Source organism: Zonotrichia leucophrys, chromosome 5, assembly GCF_028769735.1.
Source record: "Zonotrichia leucophrys gambelii isolate GWCS_2022_RI chromosome 5, RI_Zleu_2.0, whole genome shotgun sequence".
Taxonomy (NCBI): domain Eukaryota; kingdom Metazoa; phylum Chordata; class Aves; order Passeriformes; family Passerellidae; genus Zonotrichia; species Zonotrichia leucophrys.
Window position 1 is genome coordinate 49,990,215 of NC_088175.1, and position 21,858 is coordinate 50,012,072.

Here is a 21,858-nt window from a genome sequence, read left to right on the forward strand (position 1 = left end):
GTGCCCTGGGAGCGATACTGCCGCCGCCCACGCTGCCCGCCCCGGGGGAAAGGACGGGTGAGCCGCAGCGGAGCCCCGGGGCGGGAGGCGTCCTTGCTGAGGGCTGGGAACAGGGCAGGGCTGGAGCGGCCCCGCAGTCGCAGCCCGTGCCGGGGCCTGCCTGTGGCGGGGCGGGATCGCAGCGGGCCCGGCCGCCCCAGCCCGTTCCCGGTGCCTCGGCCAGCCCGGATGCCGGGACCTGCTCTGGGCACCTCCGTTCGACAGGCCATGAGGGGCTGGAGCGAGTCCAGAGGAGGGAATGGAGCTGGGGAAGGGTCTGAAGCACCAGGAGAGGCTGAGGGAGCTGGGAAAGGGGCTCAGCCTGGACGAAAGCAGGGGACATTGTCACTCCATCCAGCTCCCTGAGAGGAGGTTGTGGCCAAGGTGGTCTCTTTTCCCAGTGACAGGGCAAGAGGACATAGTCTTGAGCTGCCAGGGGATGTTTAGGATGGATATTAAGAAGAATTCCTTCACAGAAAGGGTGATCAGATGTTGGAATGAGCTCTCACGCGGGTGCTGATGGAGTCACCATCCCTGGGCACGTCTAAGGAAAGGCTGATGTGGCACTCACTGCCATGGCCTGGGTGACACCGTGGTGTTTGGCCATGGACTCAATGGCCCCAGAGGTCTTTTCCAAGCTAACCCATTCTGTGATCCTGTGGAGCAGAGCTGCCAGGTCCCCAGCGCAGTGAGGGGCGACTTCTCTGACATAGCCTGTTCTCCACAGGAAACTGGGTTTGGCTACGTTGACTATTATTTTTCCAAAACACCATACAAATGTTTTTCCACTTGCATTTCTATAGCTTTTACTCTCTTCTGGAGCCTTCACCATGCCCATGGGTTGGAAGTTGACGTCTGCCAGGCAAAGCTTAGAAAACTCCCTTTCCTCTCTTTGCATTTATGCTACCACCCAGAATAAAGTATTTGCATTTTGGACCCTATTGTTGCTTTTGCAGTGGAAAGCTCTAAAAGGCATCAAGGGCCAGTTAGGCAGAGACATGTCATGCCAAAAAGCAGCAGTCCCTGCACAGAAGGTTTTGCAGATTTGTGGCTGGATTATGCGGATTAATTTGTAAACACAACATCTCGACACCTAGCACTGGATAGAAAGGATCACTAATGGGTCAATCTTCCTTTTCCACATAGGAAATTCTTTACAAGTTTACTACACTGTGCTCTTTCCCTTTGGTATCTGAGCCTTTAGAGTGAATTCAAGTCACATTTTTTAAGTTTTCCCCGTACAGCCGTGAGGTCTGGATTACTTTTTTTGTTTTCCTCCTGAAGTTTCTAATGTAATCCCATGACTCTGGGAACTGGAACTTTGAGGAAAAAGCGAAATATGATGAGGCACATTCAAACCATGAGCTCTGCCAAACAGATCCGCACAGATTTCGTGCTGAATGTCTGAAAAACTGAGGTCTGACTTTTCAATGTAGGAAGAGTAGCAAAAAGATTCCAAAATGAATTGCTATGAATTAACATGTACATAAGTAAATGCTTTTATTTATAAGCTTTGATCCAGATTTTCAGTGGAAGACTTCAGGCTAAGCAGCTGCCAGGGCAGCATTTTCAAAATAACCTGCTCCAGCAATACCAAAGCAAGGCTGAAAAATAAAGTGGAGTTCATGGCTGTGTGAACAAACACCATTCCACTTCAGCTCATCACACATAAAAAATTAAAATTAATAATGTTAGTAGAAAGACTGATTAGATTTGTGTTTAACATGTGAGTCAAATGGAGACTTTGTGGATGAAAGGGCAAAAAGTTAAAGACTGTAATGGGCACAGAGTTGATAATCTCTCTCAAACTGGACACTGCAATATATCCAGCCCGATTAACTGATCTCAGAGTCAGGTCATGTGGAATAAATTAATTAACCTCAGTATTCATGTAGATCCTAAAACATGGAATAACATTTTCTCTCAGTCTGGGATGCCTTGGAATGTGTTTCTCTTTTGAAACTAAGTTTTGTTTTGTCCTTAAATAGTTAAAACCAAAAAATGAAGATTTCTACCATGCTATAATCCTGCTTCATTATGAAAGCAAAGAACCTAGCACACAATCCTGAATTGAGAATAAAAATGGATGAACTCCACTTTAATTAATTTTCACTTCACCCAGTTTGTTAACAAGGCACAGACACTTGCATTCAGCGTGCTCATCTCTTCACATCCGTGTTTGGATTTCCCATCCACAGGGCAGGAGGTTTTAGCTGCAGACCCTGCTCAGCCTCACCTCTATCTCTGTCACCCTCAAATCACTCTGCACACCAGTTTCAGAGGAGGGTGGAAATGCCAGTGGTTAGGCACTTTCTTGAGAAATGGGTTTCAGCCTCAGGTGGGAACAGAGTTCCCACAGCATATAAATGTCTGCTACATGAGAAGGAGGCACTGTAAAGAGCCAGGTATCTTTTCATGCCCAAAAGCACGGCTTAGTCCAGGAGGGAACCTACATCCAGGATATCCTAGCTAAGGAATGTGCCTCCCATGTGGCACACTGCAGATACCTTCCTCAGGCACCACACTGTGAATGCCACACAGACTGGGATACAGCAGAGTCTCTGAGGTGCCCCAAAAATATTTGAAAGGCCTGACTTTAAAGCTGATTGCTACTCCCATGTGCAGTCCACCAAAGCTGGGACCAGATCAGCGGGCAAGGGCAGGACTTGAAATTCTAGAGAAAAGAAGGGAATAACCAGATCTTTGCATAATGCTCTGTGCTGCACGAAATACACATGGAATGATAACTCCCAGGCTCTGCAAATAGCAAAATATTTTTCAGTCCTATTTACTTGGTAGTACAAAGAAAAACATTTCTTTTTTTTTTCCTCCTGGGCATGTAACCCAGGATATACCATCCAACATGAAGAGCACCAGCAGCTCAGATCTTTTTAATTAAATGAGTGTGATGTCTCTTTTGTAAGTTCAGCAAGAGGTCTGGCTCCCTGTCCATGTCATTTAGTGAGATGTAACACTTGTGGATGTGTCTGGAAAGAGCCCCACATACATCAGCTGACAGCAAAGTAATCAGTCCAGAGACCCAGGTTAAACCTCTCTCCACTCTTTGCATCTCAAAAACCACACGCTGAAATTCAAACAAAGGCTGTTAAAAACGGGGTGGGGGGGAAGGTTTCCTTTCCTGTCACATGATAAATTAGATCCTAATGTTTATCCAAGCTCAGCGGAGCAGGCAGCTCTTCCTGCCAGCCCGTGCTGGGGTGAGCAGTGGGGTCGGGCCGGGGCTGCCCTGCCCGCGGGCTCTGAGGACAAACACCTGCTGCCCACCGCAGCTCTGCTCTGCCCACTGAGGGCTCCACGCTTCGTTTGTGCCCAAATTTCCTTTGTGAGCCTCACAGCCACCCCACACCAGCACACAACCTCTGCTGAAAATAGTCCAAGGTCGCCCACGCAGTCTTTTCTCCCCTCCCCAGTGGAGCTGATGGTACCTTATTTACTCCTTGTCCTTTACAGATGAATTAATGACAGCATTTTGAACACATTTCAGGCATTTCAGAATGACATGAATAGATGCAAGAACAGGATTTTTGCCAGCAGCACTGATTATCCTTTTGTCAGTAGACAGACGTGACCTGGACCATTCTGTTGCCATAAAAAAAAAGTCTCCAGAGGTTGCTAGACAGAGGAGACACTTTGCCTGAGGGAGAAGGGATGAGAGGGAAGAGGCTGGAAGGTGGCCTGTGGAGAAGAGGACAGAGGTAATTAATGGCTATGCCCACGTATAAGATAAGTGCACCAGTAAATGTGTCAGCCCTTGGGCGATGGAAGCCACCACTTCACACAGCACAGTCCTTCACATCAACATTTTATTTATTTCATGTGGGTCTACACGGATCTGTGCTGGATTCAGGGAGGTGTAAATCAAATGGGAATTGGCTGCTCTGAAACTGAAGAGAGTTTTTGAACTGGACTTAGGAAAAAAAGTTTCTTCGATGCAATGGATTCTTAAAAGACCAGATGAACTTACACAATTTGTTTTAGTGGGAATCATACCTATGTCAAGACCATAAATGTTTTTCAAATTTAGCTGTCACTCCCGCAACCAAAACCACACATTCTCACTCAAGTACAAACCTGCTGAACTCGAAAAGGCTTTCAGCTTAGTTTCAGCTTCAGTTGTGCAATCTGCAGTTCAGAATTATTGCACCTGATGTCTTTTCTGTACAGATTTACAGCAGCAGAAATCCCCTTGAGCTAGAAAGAATTTCTAAAGCCAAGTATCATTTATTTCAATCAGAAATGAAGTACACCCCTAATATCCAGTTCAAACATAGTACATTCCCTCGGTGTAGACTGATTTCAGCACGTCTTCCAATAGTTTATAGCTACAATGAAAGGTATCAAGCTAAAAGTGCATTCAGTTGCAAGTTCAGGGCAATAGAGCTGCACATTATTTAGTTAAACATTTTTTAAAAGATAATATTTTTCGGAAAGGCCATATTTGTGTGTGAATAATATTGAAAGAAGAAACTGAAGGATTCAGAACCAGCTGTGATAATGCAGCTCCTGCCTACCTAGAGCAGGTCTGGATACATTCCACCTGGCTGACCACCTACAGCATGAACCCATTTACCCTGGCTTGCCTCTGTAATCAGTGGAGCAAGGGAGCCACTCCATGGGAGGAGTGATTCAGACCTTTGGTGTGGTCCATGAATCACCTGCTCCAGGTGCCTGTCTGTTCCCATTGGCTCCAGAGGGAGCCCAGGGCAGCTGCACTCTTGCCGTGGGAGCTGTGCTCGGATGTCTAAAGCAGCATGAGATGAACCTGGCTGTTGGATATGTGTGGGATCAGCACAGCTTGCTGCTGTAGGAAAGCAAGGGAAATGGATGTGGTTGTCCACAGAAATGAGCAGGGCTGTTCCTGGCTTCATTGCTGTGGATTTAGCAGCCCACGGATTGTCTGTCTCAGTAATTTTAACTGGTCTGCAATTCAATTACTGGATTTGCAAGACTGAAGCCTAGAGCTTCAGAGCCATGGCAGCCTCTCAGGGTAGAGAATGATAGAAACACAGAATGGTTTGGGTCAGAAGGGACCTTAAAGATGATCCAGTTCCAACCCCCTGTCAGGGGCAGGGACACCTTCCACTATCCCAGGCTGCTCCAAGCCCTGTCCAGCCTGGTCTTGGACACCTCCAGGGGTGGGGAGTCCATAACCTCTCTGGGCAACCCATGCCAGTGCCTTATCACCCTCTCAGCAAAGAATTTATTTCTTATATCTAACCTAAACCCACCTCCTCCAGCCCAAGGCCATTCCCCCTTGTCACTCCATGCCCTTGCCCAAAGTCTCTCTCCATCTCCCTTGTAGGCCTTTTAGGTACTGCAAGGAGCTCTAAGGTCTCCCCAAAACTTTTCTTCTCCAGGATAAGCAATCCCAAATCCCTCAGCCTGTCTTCATTCCAAGAGAAAATAATGCTGTTATTTTTATAACAGCATTGTAATACCTGCCTGTATACAGACAGGTTGATTGCAGAGGGAAGTCTACAGACACTGAGTTCCTCTCCTCTCCTCTCCTCTCCTCTCCTCTCCTCTCCTCTCCTCTCCTCTCCTCTCCTCTCCTCTCCTCTCCTCTCCTCTCCTCTCCTCTCCTCTCCTCTCCTCTCCTCTCCTCTCCTCTCCTCTCCTCTCCTCTCCTCTCCTCTCCTCTCTCCATTAGGTTCTACCTGGATCACTTCAATATTGAGGCTTCAGCTTTTGGAATGTTTTGAGACCTGGTAAGAGAAAAAGATAAAAAGATTGCATTATTTTAATAATATATTTAATAAACTTTATAAATAGTCCAACTACAAAAAAGATTTGCACGTGAAGTAACATTTCTGTTCCTGTAAATCAGTGTTTGAAGGGAAAAAAAGGAATTTTTTTTCTGCTTTGTCTGCTATGCAAAGGCTCCTGCTGTTTTAAGTGGCTTTGGAGTAGGCACTAAGCAAAGTGGATCACAATTTCTATGTACTCAGTGTCCTCTACTATTAGTAGAGTAGTAAAGTAGATAAAAGCATTTGAAAAATAAAGAGACCTCAAATAGTACTTAAGCCTATTTTTAATCCTTACCTGACTAGATTTCAAGTGATAACATACCTTTCATTACATGCACATTGCCTGCATGAAATTGTTTGCAGCAATCACCACCTTCATTATTCAGATGCACACTGAATTGAAGCATTAACCTGTGTGTGAAGATAATAATGTTGGGAAGGTGTTAGTCCCAAATCATGTGTTTGTGACAAGGCTGAAGGACTTTTGTGCAACCAGCTTCAGCTTACAGGCAAAAGAAAATGTAAATAACACTTTCAGTGAATCACCAGTTTATCCATGAGTTAAAATGTTTATTTTCACCATTTTAGAACTCCCCACTATCTTCACAGTATTTACTAGGAATATTAATTTGCTAAAATGAATTGTCTGAGATGGTGACTAAAAACCAAGCTGGCCTCAGAATGAAGTCATAAAGCAAACTACAACAGATAAAGATTACAAAAACTGTGGACATTTGCAATGGCAACAGTGTGTTTGGCAAAAAACCATCTCCAGTTTCAAGGTGAGCCCAAGGCTCAGATGAAATTGTTTGCCAATAGATATGGTGTATTAAAGGGCTGCCAGAGTTCAGTTCCCAATATTATTTCTTGTTCTGACTAGTAGCAATTGTGCCTAGACAACCAGGTCACTTCAGACTAAATCTCACCTTTGGCATTTGGAGAAAAAGGTTACTAGGTCAGGATCTGACACAGAAAATGAGCATAGGTAAAAGCCAGTTAATGGTAACCACTCAGCTCAGACCACCTACCAGCAGCCTGAAGCAGCAAAGTGACATTTAAAAGCAATCAGAGTCAGAAGAAAACCTTCAGGGAAAACAGACAATACTTCAGAAAAAGCAGCTCTACATTTGCCAGTGGGAAAAAACCCCAGACCTTTGGGAGCAGTGCTCAAGTCGATTTGAAACAAATATCAAGAAAAAATAATGGAAATAGAGAAAATGGGGCTTCTTTTTAAGTAAATTCCTTACCCACTTGCTTCTATATTGGTCTGTCCTTACCCAGTATTATCCCTGTGCTGTGAGTGTGTGGGATCTCAGCACCTCAGGACTGAGGTGCCGAGTCACCGAGACCACCCTTGGGGGGCTCAGGAGTCCTGGAATGTTGCCAGAAGTGTCTGGTGGCTGGACTTTGATCCCACACAGGAGACGACACCTGTATGAGGATAGGAGGATTTCACCGGGGTGAATGGTGAAGGGATTAGTTAGTTAGAGAGTGAAAAACAGGGTTTAGGATTTCTGTACAGGGGGTTTAGAGAAGTAAGATGGAGGAATTGGGGCGTGTCCTGTCCTTCTTCTTCTTCTTCTTCTCCTCCATCTTCTGTGGTGATGGTGGCACTTTGGGATTGGTTGTTACTAAAAGTGCACCGGGCAATAAGGGTGAAAGGTATTGGGGAAAAATGATAAATATTGTATACGTAACTTTGGGTATAAAGATAGGTGACCGCCCGGAGGGGAGGGGAGTGTGCTCATGGCTGGCTGCTGAGCAGAGCTCTGTCGGCCGAAAGAAAATCTTTTAGATAAACAATTAATAAACACCGAGACCGAGAAAAGAACTGAAGCCTCTTCTCATCCTTTGGAACGCGGGCTGCTTCAAGGCCACCCCGGGCCTTTCCAGGCCATCCAAACAGCTGAAAATCGGACATGAGTGTTCTCATCCTTACTTTGGAAGAAAGCACCATAACTTTGAGCAAATTCCCTGCAAATCCATGAACCCAGAGCACACAGCACATGGACTGGGTGAGACATGCTGTGGAGAGGAGATCCTCGTGGAGAAGGCAGGATCTCTCCAATGCCAGCAGGAGCAGGAGCTGCCTTTGCACAGCCTTCCTCATGTGGGTTATACCTACTGCTGGACTCACAGTGCCCTAAAGTAAGGGAGCTTTAGGATTTCTGTCTGAAATGTTAATTTTAGTTCTGCCATGATATCCTAGTTTTGAGATTATTGGTTTACAGATGCTTAAGTCCTTACAGAAGCATCTGTTATTTTAATAATGAATAAAAGCACAGTGAAGCCTTGCATCCCTTCTTGGCTGGCAGAGTGTCTGTTACTAATCTGGCCCAATTTAGCTTCCCTCTGCACAGAAACACCCTCTGGAAAACTTCTGGCCAGCTCATACTGCCTCCTCCAGCTGGAGTCAGGCTTTGTGTGTGCAGCTTGTGCTGCTCAACCCATCCCCGTGGGTCACTCCGAGTTCAGGCTCCTACAGGAATGCCTTTATCTGCACCTGAGGCTTCATCCCGTGTGTCCTCAGCTGCCATTGAGGTCTCCACGTGTTTTTGACTCAGCTCCCAACAAAAGGTTTGTCCCTGCCTTGTGTGAGATAACACCCAGTCACTCTAGTGTTCCTTTTCCCTTTTTCTGTTTGCCTGAATGCCTTGTTCCTTTGCACAGAGGTATTTACACAGCTTTTGTCAAATTGCAATTAATTAAGGCTGGCTGTTACTAAATAAAAACTCATTTACTATCTAGCTGCTGCAGGTAAGGTGACATGATGTGTAACTTGGAAAAAAACCAAAAGACAAGAGAAAAAGCTATGAAAGGTTGTCCTCTCCCTGCTCTTGGTTAGGAATCATCATTTCTAGGAAGGTGGACAACAGCTGAACAAACCTTGTCATTGTCTTACACTAATCCTTAAACAAAGTGAGAATAACATGTGTAAGATATAAAAGGGAATAACTCATAATAGCAGAAACCTGCAGCCCTGATATTATTCATCTGTGCCATAGCAAGCAGGATAACTGATTTATTTTGAAGTTAAATTCCCTGTTCTCCTGAACACAGTTCATATTAAAGACCCTTTGACCACAGCATCTGTTTGCATTGTAATCCACATCTAAAAGAGTCAACAGAGATATTGACTCAGGAGCTGGTTCTAGCTCAGGTCTGCGAGTTAAGCTCCCTCAACACACCTCAGCTTTTGCACTAAGAGCTACAAGAACACTCTTCACCTTTTCCTTTTGTGTTACAATCAATCATCCAGCACTCCAAACAAAGGTCATGTCCTCCCCCAAATGCAAACAACACCTTCCCTTTGTCTCCCAAACAACTTTAAATAACAATGCCTAAAACTTCCAGGAATCATTAGCATTTCTTTATGCACAAATGGGAAGTATTAAGTCTAGCCAAGGTGAGATTAATCTGGCAGTTTCAGTCTGGTGAAGTGCTGCCCTCACCACAAAAGCCATCGAGGAACTTGGCACTAACTTGCTTTTTGTACTTTGTTACCTGTGAAGCCGCAGACTGAAGCGGCAGGGACTCAGCTGCCTGACGCTGGAATCATGTAGGGCATTGGAAAAGCACAAGCAGAACTCCTTTTACTTTGGCCACGTAAAATTTCTCAATTTTTTTCTGTTAGATAATTTCCTCAGTGTCTGCAGCTGCTGCCTGCAAAAGCAGAAGGAACAGGGAGGAGAACAGAAGGTTAATTTCAGTATCATGGGTTTTGTATTGACCCAAAACACCAGACTGAAGGAAAATGCTGAAAATCACAGAAACTGCTCTAGTGTACACCAGGATTTAAGCCAATTCTTGCATTTAAACCTGTAAGAATAAAACAAAATCACTCCTGCTCTGGCTGATGCTGGACATCAGCAGATGGCTCTGAATTTGTACTTTTTATTAATGAGCTGGCCCAGAAACACCACCTTTGTTTCTACCAGAATTTGGCTGCTCTCGGAGATTGCCATAGGGGTATATTTCCTTACAGATGCAGTTCAGAGCATATAAGGGACAGACAGAAGTTGGAGAAGGAGTATTGAGAAATAGCCCTGTCAAGAAAATCTTGTTTTCCAGATTATATCAAATAACTTTACTGCCAGATTATATCAAATAACTTTACTGAGGGGTGTGTGTGTATGCATAAGGAAACACACACTGTACACACACAGATATGTGGATACACACACACAGGCACATCAGGATTTGGGAGACACCTAATTTTCATGTCCAATACTTTCTTTCTCTCCTGTAATTAAATGTGCAGTTTCCTTTCACTAAAATAACATGGCACCAGCTTGATTTTAATATATGAGCTATATAACAGTGAGGTTCCTTGCATGAATATTCAGCATTTAGCTGCCACATGCCCGTGGATATTCAGCAAATAAAGGAATATGAAGGCATAAGTGATATAACAAATAATTTTGCAGTACCAGATTTTTGCTGTAAACAGAATAATCAAATTTTATACCAGCCAAAACAGTGGTAATTTAAATTTTTATCTGTCCAATCCAGTAATGCTTTGGTGGATTGGGTTGTTTTCTCCTGTCAAGGTCAGAATGTTTAGCAGCAGCAATGGGGATGGTTCCTGGCTCCCAATTGCCAATGCTCATGGAGATAGCATGTCTCAATTACAGCCAAAATGCTGCAGAAAAGCCTCTGTATCCAGACACCAGCCAGGTCATAGCAAGGTTTCTGAGTGCACAAAGGAAGGGTTTTTCAGCTCCTGGGGTTCACTTTGCTTGCATGATTTAGAAGCTTTTTTTGTCTGCCTTCAATAATGCCACCTTTGTAGTACCAAAACACACGACTGAGAGAAGCTGGCAGCTCCCTGTGGCCTGCAGCTCCCCCATTCCTTCTCTTTGCATGGGGGAAAAACCCCAATAACCAAGCCAGGAGGCTGCCACTGCTGCTGTGGCATCTGACATGCTGATGTTGCAGAGCCAGGATACTCCCTGAGCTGCTTACAGGTACCGTGGCAATTCCATCTGGGCCCATTTTCCCCCACATGAGGATGTCATACTTTACTTGAATGCATGAAAAACCACTGGAACAGGCTGGCTGAATAACCAGGGGTGATTCAAGAACTGTCAGAGTCCTCTTCAAACCACCAAGGGTTTGTCCTCCCTCAGCCCGGAGTGTTGGAATTATTCAGCTTTTAATGATGAGCTGGGGGATGAGTTTGTGGGAAGGAGATAAGGGATGAAAGTAACCTTTTAAAGGAGAAAATGGGACAAGCCTATGGGGCACTCCAGGTACCCTTTAAATAAAAGAAACTGGGATCTGATTTCTCTATAATTCCTTCTCTAATTCCTCTGAATTAGCCTGTGGGAACTTCTCAGCCCTCACAAAACACATTGAGCTCCCCACAAGCCAGACCTGAGGAACAGACATCAGACTTGCTGCTGAGGCCCCTTCTGGCATGAGACCTACCTCAAGCCTACTTGAATCACCCATTAGTAAAGAAATCACCCTCAAAAAAAGTCAGTTCAACATAAATTCCATCCAAACTAACAGTAATAAACCATAAACCAGTGGAAATACTAACCTAGGAAATAGACAAGCATAGTGTGCAAAGCAAACTCTGGATTTTCAAAGGTGTTGGTTGACATTAAATTTGGTTAAGTAGCTGTGTGATGGCATCTTCTCTGAGACTGTTGGTCTAGACACCTCTGTAAACCTTAATTCACAGGAGTCAAACCTGCCTTTGGCTTTCAAGCTGAAAAATGATCTGGTCCTTTCACACCACTCAGCATCTTATCCAGTGGAAGTGATTAGGGAAGAATCAGGAATTTCTAGAGCTGAGGATTTCCATCTCTGATGAGGATTCCCACATCCATTCCCACTTTAAGGCAAATTAGGTGGAAGGAGGAGGCATTCCTAGGGAGAAAATCATGATCAGGGTACCTTATGCCATGTTCCAGCTGCTTTTAGTTACCCCAGAGGCTGGAGGGAGCACAGGCATCAGTTCCATATCCTGGGGAGCTCAGGGATTATTTGGAACCTTGGCTAAGCACCTTTATTCCCCAGGATATTTATTTACTGGATGTAAGGTGGGGAAAAAGGGTCCCCTCCACAGAATTACTCTTACCATCAAAGGCCAGGGTGTGGGGTTGCCTCTTGCTCAGCTCTGATGTGAAAATAAAGGGTTTAAATTCTTCCTCAGCCACTGAGTCATGTGAGAAAAGGTTCAGTCAGTCAGGGCTGGAGACCTTTAACAATGACATTTCAGGAATTAAGGGGAAAAAATACGGCATGAGGTGAAGTGCCTCATAAACAGAGTCCTCTAAAAGACAGTTCAACATTTAATAGCCCTGAAAATTCACAGGCCAGATGTGGAATTTGACATTCTGATTTAAAGATTTAGACATAAGTTTTTTCACGTGAAGTTGTTTTTTTTTCCCATTTTTTATAAAAATTAGAACATGGTTTACAGAAAATTGGATTAGCAGGTCCACAGTGAATAACTTAATTTGGTGCCATGTAACAGAGCTGCATGCAGCCGTTAGCTAGAAATGTGCACTTTGCAGACTTTAGCTCTAATTAGTTTTAATTCATCTGCATATATATTAGCTGCTTCATGCACAAACATGCAGTGACACACACAAGCTGCAGCTTTACCATTCCAGCTGGAAACAGACATGGAAGCACCTGGTGCTGAGGATAAATCGAATAAAATAAAATAAAATTTAGCCCTGCTCTCTCACATGCCTTGCTCCAGGGAGAAGTGGAACCGAGGGAATTCGCCAAGAGGTTTCATTTCCATTCCTGCCCTCGCATTTTGGATTCCTGACGTGGTCAGAGCGGGGAGTGCAGCAAACCCCACAGCTGGTGAGAGCTCCCAGCGCTGAGGGCTGGCCGGGAGCGGGGCTGCAGCCACACGGCCCGCGGACTGCCGTGCCCTCGGATTGCCATGGCAACCCCGGCTTTGGGGGGAATTCAGGCTATCCCGGCTTTCCCACGTTAGGGATTTCACAGCCAAGAAGCTGTGAATAAATTCTGCTTACGCTGAGCAGAACATAAATTAAACAATGTGGGATGTGAGGCACAGACCTGCCAGTGCTGCGCCCTTTTAATTCACATTTTCTCGGCAATTTCTGTTCAAAACTTGGCAATTTGCCTGGGAGTGACAGAAAGCACCTCTCAGGAGATGACTGGGAGGGAAACAAAGATAAGATTTAGCTCAGTTTTTCACATACAGACATTAATGGCAAGAACGGTTTTACAGTTTCATTTTCATGTCAAACCTTTCCCACACTTTATATGCTCACTGTCAATAAAATCTAGTGCCAGGTTTGCATACAAAAATCACCAACTTTTGTAAAGAAATTTCAAACTTTGTACTTCCCTTTTGCCACAGATGATGTCCACGCTTGGAGAACAGCTGCTACAACCCTTTTAGAAGTTACACCTGCTGAGAACTGCTCAGATTAAATTCTGAAAATCATTTTTTTAAAGTCAATACTCCTGCTGCAATCAATAGGATTAGCAGAATTAAGAAATAGAGAAGAAATAATTTCAAAAATTGTGAGGATTTTTAATGGCATGATTGCTTTCTGTAGAAGTTCTCCAAAGCCAGGCTCACTCACAGAAAATCCCAGTTGGGTGTTTTTTTACATCTGCCATGACAATGGTCCAGTTTTATATCTGTGTAACTTCACACAGCACCAGCGCCTGCTCTCAAGGCTTGAACATTATATAGTAAATAAAAAATACCAGTCTGACAGCTTTTTGAAGCACTCAGCAGAGATACAAAGTTGACATTAAGCTGCTTTCCGTGGCACTTATTACATTGTACTGGAGATGCTTCAAGAGCTCGCTTAGAGTTGTTATTTTTTATCAGTAGAGAACACACACAAAGTCCTGCACTTCCCTGCAGGAGCTGGTCACTGGGAGAGCTGCTCTGTGACCTGCACCAACACAGCACCAGAAACCCAGGGAAAGGAGAGCTCAGCCACCATCCAGCAGGAACAAGCACACAGAGCCCCTGGAAAAGGCTTTCAGCTCCCAAAACCCATCAAGTCAGAGAAATCACCAAATCCAAACCCAACCAGGATGGCCAGCTTCAGGGATTTCCATGGTGTCTATTACATCACGCTGCACAAGAACAAGCCTGTTGTTTTCACTTCAGCCTGCTTTAAGAGAGGCATGTGTAATGCTCTCAGGAATGAGGCAGGAGCAGGAATGGGTCTGTGGACGGGACTTTTTAATGATTAGGAGCAGATTCCCACGAGAGAGCTGCATGACTCTGCCTTTCCCAGCAGCTGAGTAAAGCCCTGCTTCCTTCTCCCCTGAACCTACAATTGCAACACACCCCGCTCCTGTGAAGCAATCCCCAGCTGTGACAGTTTTTATTGAAACACAGATTCTCCAGAAGTTCCTGAACCTCTCCTCCCAACTCCTTCCCCTACCCTCAGCTCAGCCCCACGATTCCCATTTCTATGGTTGAAGCAGTGAGCTGATTTCTTTCAAGTGTTTTTAACCAAAACCCTGGCAGAGAAAAGCAATAAATCAAAGAGGAAGGACAACTTAGAAAAATATTTGTGCTAGAACACATTTTAAGGATACAGGTGATTCATGCAGAAGAAGAAGGGCATAAGGCATGATTAGAAATAAATTTGAATTGAAAAATACTCAGCCAAAAAGCCTGAATTAAGAACATGCTGAGCACCAGAGAGAGAGCTTGGAGACACAGTCTGTTATTAAGCTTTCTGCATTAAACAATTAAATGAAGCAATTAGATTTCAGAATGGAGACAATTATTTTAGGAATGAAACAAAGGCTGGAGGAAATGCAGCTGCCCGAGTGTGGAGAATGGAGAAAAGGAAACCAAAGCATTGTATTTGAAATGCTCACAACAACCAATTTGTGTAAGAGGATTTTTAATTAATAGCATAGAAAACGTCTTTTAACTCAGTAATGAAAATAATGCAATTTTAAAAAAGGAAACCACCTCAATGTGTGATATCTTATAATTGATATCTTCAAAAAATCACAAGCAAGTGCTGAAAGGGACTGAGGAGTGACATGGAAAAACAATTCTCCGAGATGAGAATTCTCATGAGATGGCACTTTTAACTCTCCACATGTTTTGATGTGCTGTTTTCTCAAGGCTGTGAGGAAAGATTACTCTCAGGAGACCAAGAGGAAAAAGGTTTGAGTAATTCCTCACAGGCAGATAGTCTTGCAGAGCATCCTAAAGGATTTGATAAAATGGGCAATTAAGTTATTTGTCTTACTCACTCGCAGCTTTAAGTGCAGGCTGACACTCCACAGAGCACCCGAGCCTCTGTCAGCTCCTTCTGAGCACGTCCTCTAAAAGCCTGGCCAAGCTTAGACTAAACCAGAAGCCAGGCTTTTAATTAATTATAAACCAAATAGAAGATCCTTAGCAGAGCACGGCAAGCAGAGGAGAAGAGAAGGAAGCCTGCCCAGGGGCAGCCTCTGCCCAGGCACACTGGCACTCGAGTCTGGGCTCCCTGGGCTGCCAGGGAATCCTTTTTTCCTTACACCTCCCCGAGTGACAGCATTGCTGCTGGCAAACTGCAGCCTGAGTAGCACTTCTGAGAAGCTCGATGACAAAACACTTTGCTTTTTGTCTTTAACGTCCCAATAAGGGCACAGGTAACACAATGCCTGTTTAGCACCACTCCTTGCTTTCAGAGTGTCCTTAACATCCACTTTCTCCCAGTCAGAGATCTTACTGCAGACAACAATCCCATCAAACAAGAAAAAAAAACCCGTTCCTTTTATTTTGGTTTTTTAAAGAATTATTTTTAATGAAATGTACACAGAATTATACAATATAAAATCTTAATTCAAGTTATAAAAAATATGCATATGAGTTCAAGGCGTTCAATTTGAAAATAAGATTGTCAACTGGATCAGACAACACTCCCTTACAAATTGCACCCTTTATCCCTCCCCCCAATAAAAAAGGACATAATCAACATTTGAATATCTCATAAAAACGATTTGAATTGGCCCTGAAATATGGCACAGATGGGTGCAGTCTAGGTCATTTCCTTCAGACACAGTAAAAGGATGTACAAAACCCTTAGAGAAACAAGGTTTTTACCTCCTGAAGCAGAATATTTCTTGTGAGGGCTAGGCTGATGAGTGCCTGGCTACAACAAACAGGTTATTCCAACTGATTCCTAAAATATCCCGGCTGTATGCAGTAGGCAGTATACTCTTCCTATTTCACATAAATCTCCTCGGTGAAGCAGAAAACTCATTAAAAGTGGATAAGAAAAGCACTTCAGTAGACTTAGAGCTGTTTGAGCACTCACCTAACATCCTGCTCACTTGCACTCCTCTGCTCCCAGGGATTGCTCAGAGGCAGGAAGGAAACGCTGCTGGAAAATCCTTTTCTTTATATACTGCAGAATGGATACACCTGATGTCTGTGAAACAAAAATCTCCAGAACACCTGAGCTTATCACCCAGCTGCACCTCAGCACCTCCTCCTGGGGAGCCAGGAATTGGCAATTATACAAGTAAAGGGAATAAGAACTCGCCCAAAAGGCAGACAGGTGGCAATTCCTTTGCTTGGATACAACCAGTGATACTAAATATACCAAACTGGAAAGATACTGAGAATCAGCACACAATGGTTTGGGTGGGGGGGACCTAAAAGATCATCCAGTTCCAACCAATGACTCTTTCCACCAGAACAGGTTGCTCCAAATCCCATCCAGCCTGGCCTTGGGCACCTCCAGGAATGTGGAAAAGAATCATGGAAGGGGAAAAACCCCTGACTGAAATGATTTTTCGGTCATGTGAACTTACAATGCCTTACAGTTTCCACTAACTACAATAAAGCATTCAAGCCTAACTATTTGAGCAAAAGGCACCATGTGCAATGAAAACTTGAAAATTATCAGTGTTACAACATTTCTGCAGAGCAGTGACAGGTCATGTGCTGACACCCAGCCTTCACAGCAATGGCACCACATAAAAACAGCTTGGAAAGAGCTGAAATCCCACAGATGCAGCAACAATAAAACCTCTTCCAGTATCTGGCCAGGCACTTGGGAGGTGTTTGCAGAAATACAGGATCCTACAGCTGTTCAAGCAGTAATGGTAGCATGGGATTCCCCCCTCCACAGCCCTGCACGTCCTCCACTGTGCAACTGTGCAGTTTCTCCAGCTGTAGGTCAGGTGTGAAGGCCACTGGCTGAAGGTTGTTCCAGATGAAAGCTGAGAGCTGCATCTGACAGAGGCTGGTGCATCCTGCTCCCCTGAGAGTGGCTCACACCTTCCAGCACACAGGAGCAGCCTCTGTGACAGAGGCCACAGAAGGAAGCCCAGCAAGGAGCCCCAAAGCATCCCCAGCTTTGCAAAGAGGCTGCTGTGAACATCTTCTTCTCTTGGACAGTTTCAGGAGAACTTCAGGATGCTGAAGGCACTTGGTGCAGACATTTGACTTCCATTTCAAATCCAGGCACGTTTTTCTCAAGAAAGCCACCACAATATTTGGTGTCCCTCTTGCACTGCAGTCTGAGGTTGCAGTTGTCTTAATATACTTTCATGGAGAGCAAATATATCTGACAAATTTCCTAATATTATTTTTTGCTACTCCAAAAGAAAAGCCAGCACCCAGCTGAAAGCTTTATTCTTTCTCCCTTTCACACTGTATTTATAATAGGGCATTATAAAAAAAAAAATCCAACATCTCCATGAAATTTTAAATTCCAGTTGTTTCAGAAGTGTCCCATGGATGTATTTCCAGTGGAGATGCATCTGAAAAGTGTCTGCAGCAAAGCAAATCTTTTCAGGTGAGTGGCAGAACAAAAGCGTAAGAATTTCTATATAATGGGAGTTCAGATCTTGTGAAAGTTAAAATATCTTGAAATAAGCATCCAACTACAAAGTGTTCTATGAAAGGAATCTGTTTCCATGTCTGTTTCACCTGATCACAAATTAACTTATTAAGGCACATAAATAAGTGGCAGCCAGTGATAATTAATTTGGTGCAGAAGAGAAGAAGGCACTCTGACTTTTTTCATTCATAGTTTTACACTGTTTTCATTGGGTTCCACTGCTCACCTCTGAGAGCCTCTCTTCAACCAGGTCTGCCACCAATCTCAGGTTGCAGCCCTGGAGGGCTCTTATTAAGTCAGCCACCTTTGCATCCTTCCCCTTCCACTTCTGCCACTCCCGAAGCGCCTGAAAAACCATTTCCTGCAGGTCGTATCGATAGGCCGCCTCCACCTTGTCCAGCTTCACGTCTGGCAGCCTGAGTTCTCGCATCAGCTTCTTCCAGTCCCTCCCAACATTCTCATGAATGACACCAAAAGCTACCCTCAGGAGACCTGAAACAGCAGAAGCACGTCAAGTCAGCCATGCATTTACTAAGAAACTCCAGGAAACGTTGAGAAGTTGTTGGTTCTATTTCAGCAAAACGCCGCTACTCCTGTTGCACTGCACATACAGAGAGTTCTACAGAAGCCACTGGGTAGACTTGGAATCCCAAAAGATAAAAGTAAGATAAAAAAGAGAGGGGGAAGTTCCACCCCGAAAGACATTTGTGTACACATTTACTGGGGTTGCTGGGGAGCCATATATGCAGGTGTGAAAAATGCGTATTTTATGACTGGCTTTTTGCAAATATTAAAATGAATATTATATGTGTTGTGTTAGAAAGTAATGCTGTATTAATTTTCTTAGTAGTGTGTTAAATATAGTTTTAGGTTATAACATAATGTTAAAATAGAAACTGTGCTATGTAGGATATTTTTTTTTAAAGAAAGGACTCACAGCGAGATAGCAGCCACAGGACACCTGAATCTTTCAGAGAAATAGAATTTATTGGCCCATTATGAGAAGAAACAAACTTTTTCCTGCCTCGAAGGCTCTGTTAGGATTCAGAGGAAGAAGCTGATGATGACCAGAGGGAATCCTGTGTTTGAGTGGAATTTATGCATCATGTATGAAGTGTATGAATATGCAACGGGCTATTGCTTTTAAGGGTTAAACCTTTGTTAACGTGGGTCCTTTTTCGGGCTCCTGCTGCCCAGAAGAAGGTACCCGGACTGTCCGTAACTCTTCGTCTCTATTGTCTCGTATTGTCCTAATTCAAATTGTCCAAATTATTATTACTTTAATTGTATTACTATTTTTAGAACCATTTTATTACTATTAAACTTTTAAAAACAAGTGATTGGCGTTTTTCACACGGGGATATAACTATATTAAAAAAAAAAACAAACCCTCCGTATAAAATAATCCACCTACGTTTTTCATGCTCATCTGGCTGATCCTCAGGGGCCTGAAGTTCCCCCTGTTCGTACTGCTCCACCAGTGCCAGCAGGTCGACCCTGTTGATTTTCCGCAGCAGCTGTTTCAGGAACTCCAGATTGTCGGGCGCGATGTGCCCCCGCTCCCTCAGGATGCTGAAGAGATCCAGGCCGATTCGCACCGTCTCACTCTTTCCCTTCGGGACTTTGTCGCCGCAGAGGTACTTCAGCTCCTTCACCTCCGCGGCCGACAGCTCCGAGGAAACGGAGAACAGCAGGCTCTGGAAAGGATCCAGGACGCCGCGGCCCGCGGGGGGGACTTCGGCGTCCTGTCCCAGCCCTCTAAAGAGGAAATCCATTGCTGTTTGCGCGGGATGACCTCCCGGGAACACGGAGAGACACCGCAGGGACGGGACGGGACGGGACGGGACCGACCGCACCCGAGCGGCGGCCGGAACTCACGTGACCCGCGCCTTTCCCGCCCCAAGATGGCGGCCGCGGCGCCGCCCGTGAGGGGCGGTGTGTGCTGTGTCGCCGCCGCCGCCGCCACAGCTGGGGTTGGGGACTCTCTGCCCCGAACCCCTCCCGAAGCGAACCGGCTTCTTTGGTGCTGCTGAATGCAGAGCGTGTGTTGGAGCCGAGCTCAGTGCGGCCGGTGTCGTGCTTCAGGAGAAGCCCCGGTGCCTCAGCGCCTCAGCCGTGGCCAGGTCACAAAATCACAGAACCCGAGTCACAGAGTCACAGAACCACTGAATCAGAGAATCACTGAATCACAGTGTGAAAAATGCGCGTATTTGATGCTTGGCTTTTCGCGAATATTAAAATGAATATTATATATGTTGTGTTAGAAAGTAATGCTGTATTAATTCTCTTAAGTAGTGTGTTAAATATAGTTTTAGGTTATAAAAAAATGTTAAAATAGAAACTGTGCTATGTAGGATACTTTTTTTTTTTTTTTTAAAGAAAGGACTCGCAGTGAGATAGCAGCCACAGGACACCTGCCTGTTTCAGAGAAAAAGAATTTATTGCCCTCTTATCAGAAGAAACTTCTTCCAGGAACGGTGACTCCACCTTTCTGGGCAGGCCGTTCTAATGTCTGATCACCCTTTCTGCAAAGGAATTCTGCCTAATATCCAACCTAAAGCTCTCCTGGTGCAGCTTAGACTGTGTCTTCTTGTCCTGCCACTTGTTCCCTGGAAGCAGAGCCTGACCTTCCCTGACTGCCTTCTCCTGTCAGGGAATTGTGCAGAGCCAGAAGGTTCCCCCAAGCCTCCTTTTCTCCAGGCCGAGCCCCTTTCCCAGCTCCCTCAGCCTCTCCTGGTACTCCAGACTCTTGCCCAGCTCCATTCCCTTCTCTGGACGTGCTCCAGCCCCTCAATGACCTTCCTGAATCCAGGAACCCACACCTGTAGATTTCCTGGTTAATATTGAATAATTGGACTTCTTGTGAACACCTACCCCAATAAGACTTAATCTCTGTGTTGTTTTGGGTTTTTGTTTTTTTGTTTTGGTTTGTGTGTTTTTTTGTTTGTTTTTTTTTTTTTTTTTTTTAAAGGTGGAAAGAAAAGCAGCACAAGGATGAAAGGTTCAGCCTGGGCATGAGGAAGCTCAGGGGGTACCTTCTGGCTCACTGAGACGAGCATGGAGACGGGAGGGACTTGGTCTCTTTTTCCGAGGAAAAGGGGCTGGACAAGAAGAAAATCACCAGAGGAGGTTTAGGTGGGGTATTAGGAGACATTTCTTCACTGAAAGGTTGGACAGGCATTGGAACAAGCTGCCATGGGGAAGTGGTGGAGTCACCATCCCGGGAGAGATTAAAAAGATGTACAGATGTAGTGATTTGAGACGTGGTAGAGGACTTGGCAGTGATGGCTTAATGGCTGGACTCAATAATCTTAGAGTTCTTTTCCAACCGTAATTGTTCCACGGTTCTATGGTTCTATAAATGGTTTTCTCCACCAAGAGCAAGAAAGGCCCCAGCAGAGCCCTGCCCCCAAAGAGATGCCATTCCCATGGCTTCCCTGCCTGACAGCTGCCCAGGAATTCCTTTCTGCCCTCCCTGTGTGCCCCTGCTGCCCCCAGAGACCCCCAGCCTTTCCCTGGAAGCACAGGACATGCAGCCTGGCCTTTGTTCCTCACCAAGATTAATTGTGACACAAAGCACCTCCTGACCTTTAAAAGGCAAGAAATAGGGCAAATGTTAAGTCCCTGTATTTTAGAGGTGACTCTTACACAAGGTGAAAGGTTGTGAACTTTTCTTAAATGGAAAAGATCAAGTTCACTCCATTGTTTTGTAGGTGCCTTTTGGCTTATCTTCTCAGCACATGTAGATAGTTCAGAAATTTTTCTTGTTCCTTCTGTGAGCACTGGCATGTTGATTCCCCAAGTTACCCCATTCCTAAGTTGTATCCAGCACACTTTAATTTATTATTCTTACAGCACACTCACAGACCTATGTTCTCTCATTATAGAAAGGTTTCTGACTGATAAATGGATTTAAACACTATCATCTTCCTCATCTCAGTCTCCACTCTCACATGCCAACGTGAAGACCAACCCCCAAAAATATTTCTAAAACTCCCACAGGCACAAGCCCTCCCTAGATAAACCCACTAGATATTTTTGTTTATTCCCTAAATACTGCAGACTGGGGGTAATTAATTTCTTACAGGGTCTCGTGGTAAAGGATAGAGTGAGAGGAATTGCCACTGTGAATCTGAGCTGGGACAAGATGTGCCTGATTTAAGAGGTGGTTTTTTTTTCTTTTTTTTTTGCTGCCCTGAATATACTTTAAACTCAGGGAAAGTCATTAG

At 44.6% G+C, this 21,858-nt stretch overlaps 1 protein-coding gene across 3 annotated transcripts; it reads right to left on the reverse strand.

Moving 5' to 3' along the window:
* Positions 1-9,247: 9,247 nt before the first annotated feature.
* On the reverse strand, positions 9,248-19,486 carry FADD (Fas associated via death domain). 3 transcript variants are annotated; one of them, XR_010440627.1, is made up of 4 exons: positions 19,044-19,486; positions 16,097-18,121; positions 11,896-12,016; positions 11,596-11,684 (listed from the first exon to the last, which is right to left on the reverse strand). XR_010440627.1 is itself a non-coding variant. In XM_064715511.1 (2 exons), exons 1-2 carry the CDS (start codon positions 19,402-19,404, stop codon positions 17,835-17,837), a joined length of 648 nt encoding a protein of 215 aa, XP_064571581.1. In that variant the 5' UTR covers positions 19,405-19,486; the 3' UTR covers positions 15,619-17,834. The 3 variants fall into 3 exon arrangements, 1 of the variants encoding a protein (XP_064571581.1); XR_010440626.1 differs by lacking the exons at positions 11,596-11,684; positions 11,896-12,016 and adding an exon at positions 9,248-9,470; XM_064715511.1 differs by lacking the exons at positions 11,596-11,684; positions 11,896-12,016 and having other exon boundaries at positions 15,619-18,121.
* Positions 19,487-21,858: the final 2,372 nt, after the last annotated feature.

Excerpts from the sequence above, each read along its gene's own strand:
- FADD (XM_064715511.1), bottom strand. The coding sequence starts at position 19,404 with ATGGATTTCCTCTTTAGAGGGCTGGGACAGGACGCCGAAGTCCCCCCC. Across the intron at positions 18,122-19,043 it reads GCCAGATGAGCATGAAAAAC|GTCTCCTGAGGGTAGCTTTT; the intron begins GTAGGTGGATTA and ends CTGCTGTTTCAG.